General features: G+C 45.7%; 1 protein-coding gene across 1 annotated transcript in view; it reads left to right on the top strand.

Moving 5' to 3' along the window:
* Positions 1-13,528, top strand: part of SLC6A5 (solute carrier family 6 member 5) — a 56,657-nt gene extending 43,129 nt beyond the window's left edge. Inside the window, exons 13-15 of the mRNA XM_022583585.3 lie at positions 2,128-2,228; positions 6,217-6,384; positions 8,789-13,528. Of these exons, the coding sequence (XP_022439293.2) occupies positions 2,128-2,228; positions 6,217-6,384; positions 8,789-8,944 (425 nt within the window). The 3' untranslated portion in view covers positions 8,945-13,528. The remainder of the gene's footprint in view (positions 1-2,127; positions 2,229-6,216; positions 6,385-8,788) is intronic.
* Positions 13,529-13,746: the final 218 nt, after the last annotated feature.

Below are 13,746 nucleotides of genomic sequence, written 5' to 3'. Positions count from 1 at the left end.
CCTTCTAAATGGGAAGGAAATCCAAAAACGAGGGGTGTATGTATATGTTTAGCTGATTCACTTTGCTGTACAGCAGAAGCTGACCCAACAATGTAAAGCAGCTATACTCCAATAAAAAAAAATAAAAAGAGCTAGCTTTGAAGAGGGATCTGGACCAGCAGGCAGGATAGAGCAGGCAGAGGAAGCCGTATGAACAAAGGCGGGAGGGGAAGGTAGACACTGAAGCTGTAAGGGACTCAGGTGGGGGCGTGAGTCAGGGCGTGGGCGGGCTGTGCTGCGTGGGGACTGGAGCAGCCAGAGGATGGAGGGATGGGAGAGCCTGGCTCAGGAATGAGCAAGGGGCAGGAGGCTTGCCTGGCGGCTCCCAGCTGGGGGGCCACATTTGTGGAACAAGCAGAGCAGTCAAGGGACCTGGAGCCTGTTGAAGGCAGAAGCCTGTCGTCCAGAGCCCTCGCGGAGGCCCACGGGGAGAGCTGACTTCCAGGGCTGGAGCTGACTTTGGAAACCAAGCCGTATCCCCTTCAGTCCCAGCACTGCTCTTCAGCATCAAACTGCTTCTTGGTGCAACTGGGCCCCCGTCATCCACCCCTTCCTACAGCTCTGGGTCCAGCTCTTGGTCCCCTCTGGGGGAGCTTGAGCACTTCTACTGCCACACACACACACACACACACACACACCCCATAGGAGGCTATCTGTGTGTCTTCCTCTGTCTAACCTTGAACCCTGTCAAATCGATTTCCCCAGGTGAGCTGTGCACCGTCATCTCCTGGGGATGATTTAATAGCCTGGTAACAGGATTGGCACTGATAATAGACATTTTTAGAATCTTTTTTGTTTTTTTTTTTTGCAGTACGTGGGCCTCTCACTGTTGTGGCCTCTCTCATTGCGGAGCACAGGCTCCGGATGCGCGGGCTCAGCGGCCATGGCTCACAGGCCCAGCCGCTCTGCGGCATGTGGGATCCTCCCAGACCGGGGCATGAACCCGTGTCCCCTGCATCGGCAGGCAGACTCTCAACCACTGCGCCACCAGGGAAGCCCCATTTTTAGAATCTTTTAAGAACTGAGGCCTGCTTTCAGGATCTCATGTGTGTTTCTGAGGGCCTCATCTTTGACCTTTGTCTCTGTTTTTGTTCTCACCCCTCACTTATGCCCAGAGGGTCTACTGTCCAGAGGCCACTCGCTTGAAGGTGTTTGATGACATGAAAGGAGACAAACCAACCAACCCAAAGATGGTCAGGTCAGCTGCTCAAAGTGTGCAGTTCTTGCCTGTGGTGGCCTATGATTTGGGGCCACCAGTCAGAACCGCCGACTATGAAAGGGCTTGAACTTGGGGCCCTTTCAAGTGCCTTCAGCATAGCGATCCCACAGTTCTGAGAAAGCTGTGCTTCTGATGAGCTCAGGAAACAATACAGGAAACCGTTCCCTCCTCAAACATCCTCTGTCGCTTTTCCTTTCAGAGAGTGGATGCCGGTTACGTGGGGTCCTGAGAATAACTCTCTTGTCTGCTTTTTACTTTACGTAGTTATGTTGATCAGCGACCAAGAAGCTCGCAATCCTCTGAGTTCCAACAAAGTGGGTGATGGCCACGTGGCATTCACTTTGGTTCTTGCCTGCCTGTAGCATCTTACATAGAGCAGAGTTAAACTGACTCATGGGAGAGTGTCCTTGTGATGGTGAGGGGTAAAAAGCCACATACAGCGAGTCTCCCTCAAAATCCCAAGGCTTTCCTAACACACTGTGCTTATCGATCACAGTCTTAATTGGCTTTGTCAGAGTTGGTTGCTGAGCCCATGAGCCTACCTCCAAAAGCAGCCGCACGGGTGACTATGCCAGGCTGTGGCAGTGTGGAGACTCCCGGGGCAGGCCGGGATGGAGATTTTTAGATGTCATGGTGGGATGACACCTCACTTTGAACTTCACTGCAGAGGGTGTTTACTATCTATTTAAATGTCCCATTTGCCTTAATCTTCCCGGCAGCGAGTCATTTGTCTGATGGTTTCCTACATAAATAGGGGTCACGTTGACACCAGGATGGGGCCGTCCCAGCCAATGGCACTCGAGTGAGGGGCTCTCACGCCATCCCCTGCCATGGCACCTCATGCTTGATCTCCATTGGTCTCTTTGCAGGCTTGCAGAGGTTCTGTGAAGATATCGAGATGATGATTGGATTCCAGCCAAACGTTTTCTGGAAAGTCTGCTGGGCATTTGTGACTCCAACCATTTTAACTGTAAGGACCGTGTGCTTTATTGCATGGGTAGCACCTTGCGTGCATATGTGATGCTTTATGTTGAACAAGACCTGTGCCTACATACAGATGAGCCTGCAGAGCTGGTAGGATGAGTATCACTCGTGTCTTTCAGTTGAGGAAATGCAGATTTGAAGAGGTGAAGCACCTTGCCTAAAGGTGCTTGACTGATCGCGTGCAGAGCTAGGACGCATGCACAGTTTGGAGCATCCCTATGGAACATTTCCCATTATATCTGTCTGCCTCACGTGATCACATTTCCCATGTGCTAACTGGGGTCCATGCTCTGTGCACAGCGCTTTATATTAGGGGTTCCCAACCCCTGGGCCAAGGACCGGTAGCGGTCTGTGGCCTGTTAGGAAGCGGGCCGCGCAGCAGGAGGTGAGCGGTGGGTGAGTGCGCGAAGCTTCATCTGCCGCTCCGCATGGCTCCCCATCGCCCGTGTTACTGCCTGAACCATCACCCCCATCTGTGGAAAAATTGCTTTCCGTGAAACTGGTTCCTGGTGCCAAAAATGTTGGGGGCTGCTGATTTATATGTATCACCTCATCTCTCCCTCACAGCCGCTCTGAGGGGTTGGTATTATAATCATCTCTCCCCATTTTACGGATGGGGAAACTGACACCCAGAGGTTATGTGACTTGCCTAGGATTGTAGAACTATAATTAGCAACAGCCTGGGTTCAAACCCAGGCAGTCTGGCTCCAGAACACGTAATCCTAAACACTGCTCAACACAGCTACTCTACAACTAATATGTATAGCAGAAGTTAGACTTTTATCGTTCATTTTTATTGCTTTTGGGGACTATCTTATCATCCTCAAGTGTGATGATGACATTTTAAGATCATCTGACATTCAACTTCTTAAAGATCAGAGCCCTTCATGTGCCAGTAAACCTGCATAGGGACTTACAGGCATATCCTGTCACCGCCTTTATTGTGCCCCAGCTCCTGGCTTTGCCTCCATCTACTCTCCAAGCACAGTAATTGACAGAGACCTTGCCTTTCCCTCTCTTCCTCCCTGGCTTGTAGGTGTCATCTGGGCAAAGGCTGCAGGAAGCTGGCTGTAGCTCCTCCTGGGCCCAGCAGGTGGCACTAGAAACCAGATTAAGACCCTTTTACTACACCGTACCAGCTTCTTTAAAGGAAAACAAGACAGTAAAATTGTAGAGAAATCATATATTTTCCTTAAAAAAAAAAACCCAAACTGTCACAGAGTGAGTTTTAATCAAAACATCTCAATTTCTTTCTGAAAAGACAAGTTTAGACAGAAAAACCCTTCGGCGTTTACCTCCCTCTGCATTGACAGGAAGACATCATACAGAAGCCCACATCTGTACTCACATTTCAGAGGTGGGACTGAGAAGTCCCACCAGATTTGGGGCATGAGAGTTGAAAAGGACTAAGGTAGACTTTTCAGTTTCATGAATCCAGGACTGAAGTGTGTGTGAAGGATGGAGAATTACCCATCTCCTGGGAGGAAGACAGGAGACCCCCCTCCCTGCTGTTCCCCATCTCTGCTGAGCTTTGCCACGTCCCTCAGTTTACTACTATACACAATTTATTCTTGGGTGGAATCAAAGTTAGAATCTGTTCCAGATTCTACCGACCTTTCCCTCCTGTCTTGGAAGAGATTAAGCTTTAGAGAATCTTATTATATCCTGCAGATGCAGACCACATAATAATAATCGGCAGGATGACTTGTGGTAGCTGCTTTATTAACTATGTCTCTCAAGCTCCCAACCACTCTGATTGGTGGGTGATTCTTCCCCCATTTTACAGTTGCCTGTGCTGAGGCTTGGAGAGGCTAAGGAGCTTGCCCAAGGCCACAAAGCTTGCAGGGGGCAGAATAAGAATGGAATCCAAGGCTACCTAGGCTTCAAGATAATACATTTCTAAATACATTTCTAATACATTTCTAAAAGCCTAGTTGCTTTCATCTCCAAGTGGAGTTTGGCCAATTCTGGATTAAAATAATTCTAATCTTCTTTAGGAGCAGAATGTCAGGGGAAAGGGATTCTAGGGACTTGCTGTGTTTTTCTGAGAAAGTTCCTCAACTGTGCTGTGCTCTACTCGATTTCCATTATAAAACTCACCTCAGAAACCTGTGGAGAGGTCCCTGGCTCGGTGGCTAAATTATCCTTTCTCATGGCCAGGTTCATCTGAGGGCAGGGTTTTTGTCAAACCTGACTTGGCAGAGGGAAATTGATGGCAAGACCAAGTTTGCACAGATAAATTTGATGTGATATTTGTGTAATAGGAAATGGGTATCAAAAGGGCCAAGGCTAACCCTTCTTTTTTTGCCATTTGCCCTTCTGTAACATGGCTATCTTGTAGTAGGCTAGAATGAGCTGAGATTATGGGTTTAAATGACTTCAAAAACCCTGAAATAAAATTGATCATTTTTCTATGTGCCTTCATGGATTTATAGAGCTATAAATATTCTGCGTGCAATTATTGTATACATAGGCAGATCACGTTACTGAATTATGCACACACATAAGCAGATGTATTGCTATTTATATAGTAAATGAAATGGAGCAACTTACCGTAATTACATTAGGCCATACTTCCAATAGACTTGTTAATAAAGCTTATAACTCTAGGGGCCAATATTTAAAAGGGGGCCTAGAGTAGATATCTCTTATAGGAGCAGTTTTCTCAACCACTGTCTTCAGTCTCATGTTGCTTCGAATCCGTACACTGAACTGCTGTTGCATTGAAATAATCAGTTGTCCCGGCAGCCTGGGCTTTACAGCAATCATCCAGATGCCTTACATTTGTCTAATGCTTCACACTTTCCCCAAACACTTCCATATATTATCTCGCCTGACATAATTCCCTCTAATCATTTTCAGGCAGTTCTTTTACTGCTTAAGATAGAATGAGAGAGCTGGGGAGGAGGGAAGGACTGAGGCAGGTACATTGTTCTAGGCGGAGGCTGCCATAGGCGGGATGAATACAGGGAAGAACTCAATTTTCTGAGGGCGGTGCCCCCTCCCCCAACAGAGGCTTGGCTAGAGCGTTAGGACCCCTCTTCTGTCCTTTTCGGTGCCTCTTTTTCCAGCGTATCTGTCGCCTTGTTCCTCCTCAGCTGCACTAACTAAGACTTCAGAGGGCTCGCGTCACTGTTGCCAGCCAAAGTGTGCGGTGATGGGGGAAAACGGGGGGGCTCCTGAGTAAATACCAGACTGTTGTTCCCAGAAAATCCCTGTGTTGTGTACCTGGTGTGAAGTGGATCTGTTATATAGCAGAGAAGTCTGAGACATACAGGTCCCTCAGCCAATTAGTGGTAGAGCTGGGATTAGCCTGCCCGTCCCCGGCCTCTCGGCTCACGGGTTGCTGACGAGGCCCGTTCACCTCGCATCAGTTGAGGGGTGGGCTGGGCCTCCACTCTCTTTGTCCCACAGCTGATTATAGGACCAAACTTCCTGCTCAGCCACTGCTTGGGGACCTCTCAGCCGGCCTTAGAGGCAGCTCTTGCAGATGAGCTCTTCCCCATTCAAGGTGAAAGCAAAGTAGATTTTATTCATTTTTCACATTAATCTAATGGATTTTTTCCTTATAACAAAAGCTTGATTATCCATTATAGACAGTAGAGACACCCCTCTCCTTAAAAACACCCACCATCCCCTCTCCTGCCTCCACCCCTCCGTCACCTCGGTGTATAGCCTTTAAAATCATCCTCTCAGCCAGTCTGTGTGTATAGACACCCATATGCATTGCTTAGTTTTTATGGGATGGCGAACACAGCATCAGCGGCTCGGTGTGTGTCACGTTCATCTCTGTGAAATCCAGTTTCTTCATTTAGAAAATGAAGTAATAATACTTCCCTTTCAGGGTCGTTATTGGGGTAAAATGAGATAATAGACAAAGAAGCAGCCAACTCACAGCAGGCGTCCAGTACCTGACTGTTGAAGGAATGCTTCACATCCCCACCCTAACGCGTGTGTTTCTCTTTTCTTCCCAGTTTATCCTTTGCTTCAGCTTTTACCAGTGGGAGCCCATGACCTATGGCTCTTACCGCTACCCTAACTGGTCCATGGTGCTCGGATGGCTAATGCTCGCCTGTTCCGTTATCTGGATCCCGATTATGTTTGTGATAAAAATGCATCTGGCTCCTGGCAGATTTATTGAGGTAATTGTATCAGCTCCCTCTCCTGCCGTCCCCTCCCAGGGCAGAAGCTCAGAGAGCTCTGTGCTTCAAAAAAACAAAAGATTCGGTGAACTTATTCTAAGGGGAGACATGGTGATTAAGTGGTTACAGTTGCTACCGTTTCTATTAAACCCATTTTTATTATGTATTAGTCCTCTAATGGAGGGACTCAGCCAGTCCAGTGGCTGAGCAGTGGCTCTGGGGAATAAACGATCAGAGTGTTGCCTCTCTCCTGGTGCTTCCCCCTCCTCTCCCCTCATCCAGAGCTTAAATCCCAGTGTTTGGTTTTTAACCACACATAAGATTCCCCCTTTCCTGATGTTCCTCTCTGTCCGAGGTGCCTCCCCCCAAACACCTATTACGATTACGTTTAAAATCACTCCCCCTTCCTGCTATGCCTGTGTTAGGCATGGCTGAGGGGTCCAAGCTGATTTAAATGTCACCATCCCCGAAGGATGTAATGAAAGGTCCAGGGCATGCCTGGTATAAGGCATGTTGGTTGTCTTTGTCGGTTAGTCCCTTGCTGGACCCATTTCCCATTTCTAATGCAAAAAACTCCCCACCCTCACTCCAGAGAGGATGGTAAGGGGACTGCCACTTGCTGAGCCACCAGTGAAGTGTGGTCAGGCTTTTGTTATTCATGAGAAATCACGTGCTCAGACGTGTTAGGAAGAGATCGGCACTGCCTTGTCTTGGCGGTCCAGAGGGCTGCCATTTTGGTCTGGCCCAGGGACTATGGAAATGCAAATGATCGGGCTCCAACTCTGCTCCGCTGAAGGAGACTCTCAGGGAAGTAGGACTCCGGCGTCCATTGTTTAACGAGCCCCCAGGTGATTCTGATGCAAATTCAAGCTTGAGAGGCAAAGAAACACCTGCTGATGAGGGTAGTGAAGAGCAGCTGGTGGGTTTTGCTCTTGGTCAGCCGGATTGAGGAGGAGAGGGCCCTGGAGCATCTCTCGCAGGCTCGGGAGGGGAGAAGCAGATGGCAATAGAGCATGTGAGTAAACGCCTTACACGCATGTCCACGCGATGAGGAGGTGGCCTTTGTGGGTTTTTTGTTTTTTTTTTTTTTTTTTGCGGTACGCGGGCCTCTCACTGCTGTGGCCTCTCCCGTTGCGGAGCACAGGCTCCGGACGCGCAGGCTCAGCGGCCATGGCTCACGGGCCCAGCCGCTCCGCGGCATGTGGGATCTTCCCGGACCAGGGCACGAACCCGTGTCCCCTGCATCGGCAGGCGGACTCTCAACCCCTGCGCCACCAGGGAAGCCCTGGCCTTTGTTTTTATTGGACTAAAGATGGAGGCAGAGTTGACAAAGGGAGATGCAGGAGCCTTCTTACTGAAGCAGTGTTCCAGTTTCCATCCTCAGGAAATTGTTATCTCCTTAAGGTAAATTGACTCAGCCCTCTCACCGCCAGGGATGGCTTGCCCGAGCCTCAGATGGACCTCCTACCCACTGACCCGGAAATCTCTGTCCCTCTGAACAGAAGCTGCTTTAGCCTCTGCTACTTTTGTCTTAGGCTGAACTCCTCTAAACTGCTGAGTCGGCAATATACATTTATTATGGTTGGCTCGGGACACGAAGGTTGCAAACTAATGATTAAGGGGAGATTAAACTAACAGCTATAAGAAGCATCTTCACTTTAATAGGTAATAAACACATACCTGTTCCCTCTTATGTAGTCAGAAATATGTTTTCTTTCCTTTTTCTAGAAAATGCTCCAGTCAAATTATGTTTTCCATGAAAGGTTCAGTTGACGGATTAGAAACATTCCCATTATTTTTAGCTTGCCTGCAAGAACCCACACTTCTGAACCAAGTCAGAAGCGTGTATTTTTGTCAACAGATAATTAAAATCTTTGCTCACTCTTGGCAATGTATCTTTGTGGTTGAGGGTTTTTTTTCCCGGCCATTTATATACTTTGGGGAAATATGCTAAACAAAATCCAATTATTTTGATATAACAGCTCACTGTTGAGGCTACAGAACAAAAGTGAGTACATGTCCTTTGCAGACTGCATTTGGCAGTGGAGACAGCAGCTTGTAGATCCTCTCTCCATTTGGAGGGGAAAAAATGTATAATTAAAATCTGGGCCCTTTATTCTCTATTAATCTTGTGCAAGGCAAACCCTGGGCAACTGTAATATTGCTTGCAGGGTGATATAAATAATTTCCAGTGAACTAAACTAAGTCTCCTCTTAACTGCATCCCTGGCCTTGTTAATTAATGGGGCTGATCTTCCTAACTGCTTCTCTTGGTGGGGGACCTCTTAGTTCCAGGAGGCGTTCTGGCGAATGTGGTCACACGCAGTTTGGGGATGGGTGGGTGGTGCCTGGGGGAAGAGGGTGCTTTGCTTCTGTGACCCTGTGTGTCTTTGGCTTCTTTGCAGAGGCTGAAGTTGGTGTGCTCACCGCAGCCGGACTGGGGCCCCTTCTTAGCTCAGCACCGTGGGGAGCGTTACAAGAACATGATCGACCCCTTGGGAACCTCTTCCCTGGGACTCAAACTGCCGGTGAAGGATTTGGAACTGGGTACCCAGTGCTAGTCCGATGGCATGGGTGGCCCAGACTTGATTCCGTTTCTGCTCTCTGCCTTCCCCTAGTGTTTTCCCCAGCTCTCTTCCCAGTTTTCTTCTTCTCTCTCCCCACATCTCGGTTCATACCCGTGCACGAGAGTGGTGACTTAGAAAAGTAGGACATAGTGTCGCATGCTGTAGCCAGGAGCTAGATGGACCACTTGAAGAGCGGTTTGCCTGTGTCCATGCTGTCAGTTTCTGGTGGGCTTTACCCCGCAGGCTCGAATCAACTAGGGGAGCGCTTTCCAGCGAAGTCTCAAGTAGATGTGCGTGCGTTGGTCAGTAGAGAAGCGTCCTCTGTGGTCGTCACTGGTGGTGCCAGTCAGGCTTATGCAGCAGAATGGCAGGATAACCAGACCGTTAGTTTGGACTCATCCGAGCAACGTAGTGATTTCATTCCGACACCCAAAGTTCAGGACTGGGTACCTTTGGAGGGTCAGCAGTGGTCAGAAAATGGTTTTGAGTAAGACGAGCCGGTGGATTTGGACACCCCCGAGGTGGTGAAGTTCCCATTTCCATTCATGATTGGGGCTCTGTTTCCTTCATCTGGACCAACTGTCTCAAGTGTACCAAGGACTCAGATGCTTTCTCTCTGCAAACTGCAAATCTCAGTGAAGAGTTGGTTCTGTCCCCTCAGTTGTCTTTTTTTGGAATAACCATATTTGTGAATTCTTTGGATCCTTTCCTCCACCTCTGCATTGTATTTGTGCCCAAAGTTGTACATTCATAGCAGAGTGCCCTTTTTGTTTCTCCATGACGTCTAGCACTGTGGTTCAATGTCACCATTCCATGTTTCTTCTCTTCTAAATGTCTTTCTATGAGCTGTAGCTACCTTGTCTTTCAGCCTCTGGGAAAACAAGACTTAGCCCGGTTCTGTCTATATATTATATACATAAGACACAAACTCTTAAAAAACATGTCTCCGTTTTTACTCTTCATTTTTTCATTCACAGTCAATGCCGATTGTGGCCATAGAATCAAAGAAATGGAGAGTTGAAGAGAAAGCAACCACAATATTCACTGCACTGGTAGTACATTTAGGTCACTGTATTTACAGAGATTTCTGTTAGGTACAGGTTAGGTCAGTAGCAAGTGAGCTAATTAAAGCTATAGCTTTTAAGACTACATTTAGCTAATTCAATTTTAAGAGTTCCCAATTCACAGTGCTCATAACCACACTCTAATGAGAGCGAATCATAAGTCCGCAGAGGTTGGTGAAGCCGTAACCTTTATTATCTTCTTGTATCCTGAACATACATATATGAGATTTCTATAATGTGATATGTGTTCACGTAGTGTGTACTTGTAGTGGTGTTTCCTGTCTTTATAAATATTAATCACTGTAGAGATGGTGAGTGTACGATAGTGTAGTCTGGGTTTGTTTGTTTGTTTTTTTCCCTTACAGTGATAATATCTAAACCTAAAATTGTTTCCTTAGGGGAGACCATTTCAATCATTTTCTTATTTGTTTGTCTTCATATTACAGGGTCTCAGGCAAAGTTTTCAGTTCAAATCTTGTATATTGATGTGCCATTTTCATCCTGTTGAACAGTAGTGAAACCCAACGATAGACCTTAAAGTAACACTTTTTAAAAAATGACTTCATTTCTTAAGGAAAAAGGAAAATCTCAACTCATCTTACTGAGCTCTTCCTTTTCTGGGGCAAATATTGTTGTCATTTGCCAACACCAACGTGAACTTCCGGTTTTCAAGAGTAGCCTGTGGAAACTTTCAGAAAAGGAAACAAAGATGGGTTTCGAACTTTAGGTTTTTCATCTCTTTTGTCTGCAGGGCACGTTTGTTCTTCCCCCTCCTCGTTCTCTTCTTCTGCTTACCTCCCAAAGCTAGAACTTACTAGAATCCATCACAGAGACTGAATCCTAAGTTTCCCCTAGACTTAGCTTTAAGAAGCTGAGTTGTGGCTTCCCCTGTCCCAGTGTTTCCCATGGTGACCTGTCCGCCATTAACACTGGTTTCCCCAAGAAAGCCATATTGTAGAGAAGCCCCCTTTGCTGTAGCAGATTCTGCATAGTGGTACCAAAAATTAGCCTCTCCAGTTGATATCTGATGAGGTGGGAGAGGAAGGAAGGACTAACTTAGGTTTGGAAATGTTCTGCAGCCTTTCCCATTTGAAGGTTGAAGAAGAGAGCTGAAATCAATTAGCATTCTCCCATAGGACTGGTACGTTTGTGTCAGGATGAGTGGTTTTTGGCTTTCCTCTCTTGCCTCTTGGCTAAAACTCGAGTCTGATGCTGGATGCCAACCCAGTTTCTGTTAATTATTGCTGTTGTGATTAAAAGAAAGGGGGAAAAACTCATGGATGCTGCCAGATTTGTTTTGTACACACTGCAAGTTAACTTAATTGTCAGAGTGGGGACAGCCTCACTATCTAGTGTGTTTTGCATTTGGGGGCAGCGACATTTGTATTCATTACAATTTGTCCAGTTAAGACCCAGGACCTGTTCCCTGAGCAGCTGGGTTTTTGTTTTTGTTTTTCCTTTTTCCTACAACTTTCAAGTTTTATGTACAGTTTCCTTAAAGGTGGAAGGTTCTAAACTTATCTGGAAATAGTTACCTTGTGAGTTTAGTTTTGCCAGTTTCTACAGTCGTGTTTAACTTTTGAGGCTTTCCTTGCCAGAGATGTGTTCAGTATCTGAGCTGTTTCTAGTCATCACCAATCTACTCATGCTGCACCTCCCCTAGACTTGGCTGGGACGCTAAGAGCTGAGATGCGTATGACCAGATGGATGTTTCCATGCTATTAAAATGCACAGTCAAGTGGAAGGGAAAAAAATGAACGAATAAAAATAAAATGAGCAGCATTGTCATAAGGTGCCACTTGAGAGTTCCCCTTCAAACTGAGGCAAAAACCGAGTTGCTGAGGAAAGACTTTCATTGGTTCACTGTGCAGAAGGGTGGGGTATTTTCCACTTGTGAGATTATTTCCTAATACCAACAAATGCCAGAAACCCATCCAGAGGAAAAAAAAAGCCATATGTTAAAAACAGTAACGCTGTAATATCCTTAAAGGAGAAAAAAATGTATATGTCTTACAATTGGTGTTGTGGCTTCTTATGCAAATATTTGTCTTGCATATTAGTAACTTTTAATCTCTTTAAGGCTGTGTGTTTGCCATGTACAAATGTGTCCAGTCTGGTCTTTTTTCTCTTTTTCTTTTATATTTATTTATTGCATGAAATCTGTGGTCAAGGCAAAATCTCGATGACCTCAACATCTTTGAAATTTCCAATGTGTTTTTAGTATGTCAGAAATGGAATCAACTTGTTTTTCGGTGAGTGGCACTTTAAAAGGACACTGAACGCAATGACCCGGAAATGGATAAGACTTGGGTTGTCTTTGCTAATGTTGCACTGGAGTGGAGTTTTCCTTTAATTAAGTTCTAATTTTGTTATCTACATGTGCCTCAGTGCTTCCTGATAACCTTAACCTGTCAGCATGGTTTTCCCATGCCTAAAATTAAGATATTTTTCTTTCCTCTTTGTTCCCTTGGCTATCGGTATCGGTCATCATTCTCTTCTCAGAGACTTGCACAATAACTATTACTTAAAGTAAGTGCGATGGCAAGATCATACTGCTGCTGCACTTGGATTTGGGTCTGTGACACGCTTCTCTGAGGCAGATGACTCGAGCGAGGGCAGGCTGGGTGGTAGGTTATCTTGCAGAGAAATAAAGACCAAGGCCAACGAGTGGAATGAGTGTTACCTATGTTTCATACCAAGTATCACGCAGAAAACCTCCAGGCTGGGAGCAAAGGTTTGGGTGATTTAATCTTGATACTAATTTCTCTGCAAAGTGGCCCTAGGATTTGCAAAAGTGAAGCTTCCTATCTTTCCTGAATTTTGCTTCAGCTGTACAGAAAGGCCAAGTCATTTTGAATTGTGGCCTCTGCTCGGGTCACCTCTGAGCAGCCTGCAGCGAAAGAGGAAGGGTTCTCAGATTGGGCATTCATCACCTCTGAAGAGCAAGCAGTGGTTTGATTTGCCTGCTATGGGTTAAATACATCTTCAGGTAACCATTTGCCTTATAGGTGTATTTTATTGTTAGGGTGATACCTAGTAACTGACTAGGAGCTGTTTAGTCTCTCATTTTTTTGGTCTTTTTTTGCACTTTATATGGACCTATCATGGAATAGGTTTATTCTTAAATTGTGTACTTGGCTAATGTCCTAAATGCAGGCATCTTACATGGTCCTGTCGCCTATGAATAAAGATATGTTCCGTAATCAGGTCCTTATATTTTTTCATTAACTGTACTTGAAGAAAATGTATTACATTATAAATGATGCATCATATATATATCTTATAGAGTACATATTATATACTGTGCGTTATTCATTTAAGAAGTCATTATTCTTGAGGCCCTACCTCAAATTTTGTATTTATGTGTACAAATGCAATTTATGGTATTATATATTTGCCTATTATACACTGATATAAATTAGAATTTATCCCAATAATGTATGAGTTCACAAAGCCCTAAATAAACGTCAGTGTTTAACCTGGTGATTACAGAATTGTGTCTATTTCAAACCCGTTACCCACATTCTTTCTTTCTTAACAAGTGGCCTTCAGGTATTCCCAGGATTGATCTGTTTTGTTGGGAGAAACCTGGAACAGAAATGGAAAGCTGCCTTCTTGGGAAAGTGAGATATTGCACTGCTGCAGAAACAAATATCAATTAAATTGTTATATTCTTAGCCATCGGAATACACTAATCATCCCTCCTGGGGAAGGAGAGAGAGGGAGGGAGAG

This window comes from Delphinapterus leucas, chromosome 7 (genome assembly GCF_059928025.1).
Source record: "Delphinapterus leucas isolate spDelLeu-1000000601 "Yukka" chromosome 7, BTC_Dleu_Yukka2, whole genome shotgun sequence".
Lineage (NCBI taxonomy): Eukaryota > Metazoa > Chordata > Mammalia > Artiodactyla > Monodontidae > Delphinapterus > Delphinapterus leucas.
Note: the sequence above shows the minus strand (reverse complement) of the source record. Positions and strands in the feature narration are given on the sequence as shown.